Here is a 7,694-nt window from a genome sequence, read left to right as displayed (position 1 = left end):
CTTCGAGGCAGTTGTGTTTCGAACGCTGCCTCTGGCCGGCGGCCAGGCGCCTGGGCTCGGCGGTCCGCCTGGCCTGCCCCCTCCTCTGGCTTCTCCTGCAGCCCCCTCCCCTTTATCCGCCCACGATCAGAGGTGGGCACTCCCCGTTCCCGCCACCCCCTCCGTAAGTGCGAGCGCGCGTGTACACACACGCACACACATACACACGCACGCACACACACACTCATCCCTCTTGAATCCCGGGCAGGAACTCTGAAAACTTGCAGCACGGGCAAAACTTGGGCTCCGGGTGCAGAGCGCAGAGGCCAGCAGCTTGTCCCTCTGCATCTCTGCAGTGCTGCTGCCGCCGCCGCCGCCTGACCCTGCCACCCGAGGAGGCGCGGTGCCACCCACTGCTCTGTTCCTTGCTAGAGCTGAGCTGGGCGCCCTACCGGATCCTGGCAGAACCTTCCACTCTCTCCTCGCTTTCAGACCGCACTAGTCAGTCTCTGTTTCTGCCCCGTTCTGTCTCTCTTTGTCTCTGACTCTCTTTCTGTGTTTCTGTCTCTGTCCCTCTTCTCTGTGTCTCTCTCTGGCTCTCTGCGTCTCTGTCTCTCCTTCCCGCCCTCCTCCCTCTCTCTCTCCCTCTGGGGTGGGGGAGAGGAGGCGGAATTCTTTCCCCGCCTAACATTTCAAGGGACACAATTCACTCCAAGTCTCTTCCCTCTCCAAGCTGCTGCCGAGCGTCTCAGTACCCGCAACTCCCGAGCCTTTGCGGAGAGAGGAACCCTCTCCGCCTCCAACTCTTCCCTCTCCCTCGCTTCCCGCCTCCTCTCGCTACCTCCACCTCTACCTCCGCCACCCACCGCCCGCAGCGCCTCCTCCTTTCCTCCTCCTCCTCTCCTCCTCCTCCTCGCTTCCTCCTCCCCTCTCTCTTTTTGGCAGCCGCTGGACGTCCGGTGTTGATGGTGGCAGCGGCGGCAGCCTAAGCAGCAGCAGTCCCCGGCGCACACGCCAGCTCGCCTGCTCTTGTCGCTCTTGCCCTCTCCAGCTCTCTCCATCCCGTCTCCCGAAAGGTGCTGGGCGGATCCGGGGCGGCGGAGACCGAGCGGCTGTAGCGGCGGTACCGGCGGAGGCAGTGGTAGCGGCGGCGGGAGGCAGGATGAGCGCACGCGGTGAGGGCGCCGGGCAGCCGTCCACATCATCCCAGGGACAACCTGCCGCCCTGGTGCCACAGAAGCGAGGACGCGGCCGACCCAGGAAGCAGCTGCAAGTCAGTACGCCGGCGCGGAGGGGCCACTCAGCCCACCCGCGACGCCTCTGCCCCCGGGGCCCCGCGACACGCCGGGCGACCGGAGCGCAGGAGCGCAGCGGCCACGGCGGCGCAAGCTAGCCCGCCTGCCACCCGGGTGTAGGTGGGGCGGGAGACCGAGTCCCCCTGGAGAGTGCGCGCCGCAGTCTCTCTGGGTCCCCGCGCTCCCCGGCTCCAAGAGATGGGGTCCCGCGGCGAGCCGCAGCCACCCGGTGGAGGTGGGGTCGCGCGAGGCGTGGACAGGGACTTTCGCTATTGTGCGCAGCTCCGGAGCGGCGCGGCGTGGCGGGGTGGGGGTGGACAGCGAACCTCGGGGGTCCCACAGATTAAAAGAGTCGCTTTGTCAGCCGCTTTGGCGACTGGGGGACTGGGGAGTTCAGGAGGGTCAGGACTGCGAGTCCGAAGCTCTTAGACCCGCGGCTTCCTCCGGCTTCTCGGGGCCGCCTTCCCGTAGGAGACTGATGCGCCGCGGCCGCCCCCTCGGTGCCCTCCCCACACTCCATGGCCCAAGGCTCGCGCCCTCCCGACAAAGAGCGCGTGCGGAGCCGACTGCCCGCCTGGTGCTCCTCCTGAGGATATTTAAATGCCCGCCGAGCTGCTACAGCCGCCGGGGCTGGCGGGGAAGGGATCCCGGAGGATCCCAGGCCCCCGCGGGCCCGGGAAACGCGCTTCTCCCAGGGAGCTCTGGAAGGAAAGTGCACGGTAGCCAGGGTCGCTTCCCCGCCAGGAGTCGGGTCCCTCTTTGGCTCCTCGATCCCGCGCCTCCGAGCAGCCCAAATTTTAGCGTCCTCTTGGGCGAGTGGCTGGGGGCTGGGAAGGGACGGTCGAGGGGCACCCAGGACCCCGTGGAATGGAGGGTTTTGTCTGCGGATGCAACCAATTAAGCGTGCAAGCCGGCTGTTGCAGAGTTGTGCGCAGCGCCCAGGGCCGGGGGCGGGCGGGCGGGCAGGGGGTTGGGACGTTCGCAGCAATTTCCAAGCCTAGGGACGCGTCTATTGAGAACAGTAAAACTCCCTTCCCGGCCTTTAAAAAAACCAAAAACTTCTCATTTCTTCTTTTGCTTTAAATCGCTTCCCTCGGGCCAATAGGCAGATTAGAAAATAATCCTAAAGTCCTAAATTGCCCCCGTAGAGCTAGGTGGGAAATCGAAGAAAGTTTGTTGCTGTGTTTTAGAAAAACAAGGAGTGTACCTTTTGGGAAATCATCAAAGGAAACAAACTAGTCTAGAGGCGGCCGAGTTTTCCCGCTCTGCCCTTAGCGACACTTTACAGTGCTTTGGGATCCCGTTTTACACCTCCTAGGAAGTCTCCGCTCTTCCCCCTTGCTTCCCACCAGCCACCCAGGTTTTCTGAATCCTACTAATCGCACCCCTCCCCCAAAGGCTAAAGGAAAACGCAATGGGATCCGGAGGTGGCTGGGAGTTTTTACCTTTGAGTGAAGGCCGAGTTCACAAAGAAAAATGTGTTTCCGATGTGTTTGCTCTAAGTGCCCACTGGCGCTGGTGTCCAATGGAAGTTTCTAAGCACCCCCCTCCGCTCTCTCCCTCCCCCCGCTCTCTAGCTTGCGAACTTCCTTGGAGAACGCTCCGGAGTTGTAATTAGTCTCGTTTAAGCACCCAATTTGAATGAAACAAGAGTAGATGATTCACCGGAGAGACGTTCAGCGTCCGCGGCAAATCTATCACTTTTTCTTAATTGCTTGAGTATTGGCTACTTAGCCTAGCACCCAATAAAGTCAAACGTTAATATACCTGGTGACCTCGTGGATGTTTCAATTTCTCTTTCCCAGATACTTGGATTTTTCTCCCCACTACCCCGTTTTTCTTTCCAGTCCACCCTCCCCCCCGCCCAAAAGTCTCTTTAAAAAAAAGGGGGGGTTGAGGACAACATGTTTATGTTTGTAAAAAGATATTTAAATTTCGACTGGAGAGCATGCCTGTCTCTCCAAAAGGAAGTGGAGAATTGAAGCAATTATCTAGATAATTCAAGCAAAACCTCCCACCTCAGATTTACCATAATTATTTGGAAATTTTAGGGGGTGTGGAATTATTCAGAGCTGAAGAGTTTGGATAATCGCTCCAATATTTCACTCAGACTGTGTGGGTTGAATCCTAAACCACCTGGAACACTGGCACATAGAGGTGACTGCAGCCCATGCACCCCCCCTCTTTCTCTCTCCCCCTCTCCTATCTTTCCATCTATTTATGACTATTTTTGTTGTTTAGAAATACGTAGCAGTAGTCATATAAAATGTTTATTATTTCTGTGAGTTGCCAAGGGCATAGCCATGTAGATTCTACTTTGTACCTTTAAAAACATGTGCTTTTCTAGACCGTGCAGCTTGTCCCGGGGGCTTGCCATCCTTTTGATTTTGAAATATAATTCAGTTTTCACACGTAGAGTAGCTTCCTCCTTAAACACTGGTGTTCAAACTACGGCTCTATGTCCCCTTTTGTCAAGGCTGCACCACCACCATCCGACTATGTTGAACCGAATGGCTTCCAGCAGGTTGGTGAGGCAGCCCAGGCAGAGAGCACAGTCAGAGTCGGGGTGAATTTCCTTCAGCCGCTCTAGCCACAACAGCGTTTCTCTCCTCTTTACAACCAGGAGACAACCTGTGAGCCCTCTCCTAAGAGACCCAGAGGAAGACCCAAAGGCAGCAAAAACAAGAGCCCCTCTAAAGCAGCCCAGAAGGTGAGAATTCTCATGTCAAGCTCTTCCAATGTTATCAATGACTTCCATGTAAAGTTTCAATTCTAAATCTACAATCTGAGGATTGGTCTCAGCTGGGTAACCCAAGACATTTTTTTTTTCCTTGTATTTGTTAGATGGGTCTTAACCATTTTTTCCCTCCCTCTTGTGCTGAGGCTTAGCTTAAAAGCTTCTTGAAGATACAGTGTTTTAGACAAACAAAAAGCCATCAAGCAGTGTAAACCTGAAGGGATGGGGGGGAATGGGGAAAGGAAGGGCTGGGTGGGACAGGGGCAGAAATGATATTGTTAATATTTACATCCATGGTGAGCTAGCTGAGAATAAATCAAAGCTGGAGATTTTGACGGGTGGTGATATTCCTGCAATTTCCTCTGGGGAAAACATAATTGAGATTAATTTATTCAGTGCTTATTTACATGGTGACTCGAAGCCACGCCCCCTATTAATGTTAAGGACTTGCCAAGTAGATGCTAATTAAAAAGAAATCCAATTACTGGTTACTGAAAAGAGTTTCATGAATTTTACAGCTTTAAATGTGGTGATAAAGTATACTATTTGGGTCAGATCTGCATAGTAGTATGTCATAATTTCCCCCCAAACTGTTGTGCTCTCAGTTAGACAATTTTAAGTATTAAAAACAAATACTTGCTTTATTTAATATTTTTGTGGTGGTGGTGGTGGAATGTGATAGAATCCAGTCAAGTGTGACAATCATTTAAAAAAAAATAAACAACAAAAAACCAGACTTTAAATTACGCCTTTAAAATCATTCCATGTTGGTCGTGTGTGGTAGCAAAGAGGAGTTACCTAATAGAAAATGCCTATTAAGAGAAATGATGAGGACTATATGTCACTTTTTGGCCTTTATTAAAAAAAAGAGAGAGAGAGAATAATTTGCATCTTATTTGTAAGTATGCATTATAATAGAAAGTAATGGTTCAGTATTAGAAATAAATCCCTACAAACCTTCTCAATGGATTGAAATCTACACATCATTTGTGTAAAAAGAATCTGTGCTCATCTTTGGGGAAATTAAACTCCTGTGTGTATTTTCCTGTGTTGAGGCGGGTAGCACTAACCACATTCTATGGGGTGCTTCCCAGTGGTCCATTCCTGCCATAGACACCAGTGATGTAGAAAAGCCGTTTAGGATGTAATTATCACTTCTGGCTGTTTTATTTTAACAGGGTCGGACTGAGTTGAAAGAGCAGATTTCTTTAACATTTGAATTAATTGCCTTTTAGAGTTGAGATCGGTTGTGAATGTTTAACCAATTATCCCCCAGTTGTCTCTAAATAACCTTGTTATTAAGTAACAATACATAATCTGATATTCCTAATATGAATGCTTTCCCTTTCTTCTATTTACAAATGAACTAAAATAGGACTTTTTTTTTTTTTTTAAACCCAAAATATTCTGTGTTATGTTTCTATGACACTTAGTTACCTGTGTCCTCAGGGGCAGTACAGGTGGGTCTTGGTAGGTATCAATCAGCAAATATTTAAAATATGATGTGATCACTCTGAAAATGCCTCATCACAATGTAAGTAAGGCATCTTTAAAACTCACCACAAATACATGATCTGAAAGTTAAGAAGGAAGGAAGGTAGATTATCCTCTTGACGTTCCTGTATAACGCTTCCCCTTGAATGAATAGGTGGGAGTGGTCTCATCCTGGCCTCTTCGCTTTAAAAGGTTTATTGTGGCCAAAAGGAATGGTAAAACTTGTGCCTGGTTTAACATATAAGGAAACAAAACAAAACAGAGAAAGCATATCTGTTTCCAAGCTTGTTTGGTTTTCAGTGTCTTTAGCCAGAAGTATCTACAGCTGGCCCCACTAGGCTGCCCCTCTTCCTGTAATTCCTCTTGTCCATACACATACTTGGGTAATTGCTAGAACACAAATCCCCCTCCCCTCATAGAAGACTTTTCTCTGAAGTACTTCTATCTTCCAGGCAGCATCGTTTCATATACTTCTGTTACAAATGTTAACAATGTTAAAATGTAAGATTGTAACAGTTTACAAATGTAACAGTCTACAAATGTAAATGAATGTTACAAATGTGAATAAGTCCATTAGCCTAGAAGGTAACTGTGATTTTTCTTCAGCTCTATAAATCACACTTCATTTGGAGAAGATGAGACAGAGGGCATTGATAAGTCATCTCTGGAATGGATAACATTGAGGTGTTTCACTTCCAGATGTTTTTTTTGTTTTGTTTTGTTTTTTTCGAGACAGGGTTTCTCTGTATAGCTCTGGCTGTCCTGGAACTCACTTTGTAGTGTAGGCTGGCCTCGAACTCAGAAATCCACCTGCCTCTGCCTCCCGAGTGCTGGGATTAAAGGCGTGCGCCACCACGCCCGGCTTCCAGATGTTTTTATTGGAGATGCTCCTATGCCTCTATACACAGGACTACCAACTGTGTACTGCATTCTAACAGGGCAGGGTTCAAAATGATTCTTTTGAACTGAAAACCTTTTTAGAAAGAGTTATGCAGTTCAAAACATGCAAGATGAAAATACATTACCAGACTAAGCTGAATACATGGGAGAAAGCCTTAATGAAGTGAGTATTTTTCTGAACTCTGGGAATCACACACACACACAGAGACGTACATACACAGACGTACACACACAGACAAACACACACAGACAAACTTAGCCACACACAGAGCTAGTAAGTACTTGAGAGAAACAAACCTTCAAATAAGGAGAGACGTGGTGTACACTGGAGTCCTGATGGATGCTGTTTAAATGTTCTTGCTCTTTTGGAACTTTTTTTTAAAAATTAAATTTATGTTTGGACCGAGCAACTGGCCTTGGGCATTTGAAAACAAAATTGCTCATTAGAAAATTAACATCGAGACTTGACGGTGCATGCAGAATGCTGCAAGACCAGGTGGATGAACAGTTAGCAAATTAGCTATCCTTTAAAGTTCAATAGGGTTGATTTTTGTGGGACATGCACAAGAAACAAATTTGAGAAAAGGCAATTTGTTGTGTTTAGAATGTATGGAGGAGATGATAATTATTCTTCCATGAAAATTAATTCCATGGCTAACCCTTGTATGTCCATACTAGTCATTCCTGGAAACTCTTCTACTTTGGATATACCCTTAATAAAAAGGAATTAGAAGTTGAAGTCTTCTGAACTAAATGGTTTGCCTGAGCACGTGAGTGTGTCTCCTAGCCTTTTGCATTCTGCTTTCCCCTTGTGGTTGGGCTTTCCTGGAGATGCTTCGTCTTTTCACCTCCTTCATGTTGTGTTTAGAATGTTGACGTTCCTTTTTAATCAGGAGAGAATGCTGGAGCGTTGACACTAAAATCTCTACTTCAGGCCACGGATCAAACTGAGCTTCAAGCTTCAAAGCCGCTCTCATGTGAGCCCTTCTGAGGGTGTTGAATGTTGAAAGATTTCAGGCCTGAGGAAACCCTAGTTCATAATCTCAGAGGTTTGCTTGGCACTCCCTCCTCCCCACCCCTTTGACTTGAGGTGCAATGGCCAGACTAGAGAACGAAGCACAGAATGCAAGTTGCATCTGGGCAAAGTCTGTACACTTTGAATAACACACTCAGAATAAACATTTAATTCCGCCGGGCGTGGTGGCGCACGCCTTTAATCCCAGCACTTGGGAGGCAGAGGCAGGCGGATTTCTGAGTTCGAGGCCAGCCTGGTCTACAGAGTGAGTTCC

The 7,694-nt window shown here is 48.9% G+C and overlaps 1 protein-coding gene across 1 annotated transcript in view; it reads left to right on the top strand.

Annotated features, from left to right (window-relative positions):
- Positions 1-1,061: 1,061 nt before the first annotated feature.
- Hmga2 (high mobility group AT-hook 2) overlaps positions 1,062-7,694 on the top strand; it is a 114,923-nt gene continuing 108,290 nt past the window's right edge. Inside the window, exons 1-2 of the mRNA XM_021174849.2 lie at positions 1,062-1,252; positions 3,898-3,984. Coding sequence (XP_021030508.1) covers positions 1,142-1,252; positions 3,898-3,984 — 198 coding nt within the window. The 5' untranslated portion in view covers positions 1,062-1,141. The remainder of the gene's footprint in view (positions 1,253-3,897; positions 3,985-7,694) is intronic.

This window comes from Mus caroli, chromosome 10, assembly GCF_900094665.2.
Source record: "Mus caroli chromosome 10, CAROLI_EIJ_v1.1, whole genome shotgun sequence".
NCBI lineage: Eukaryota > Metazoa > Chordata > Mammalia > Rodentia > Muridae > Mus > Mus caroli.
Note: the sequence above shows the minus strand (reverse complement) of the source record. Positions and strands in the feature narration are given on the sequence as shown.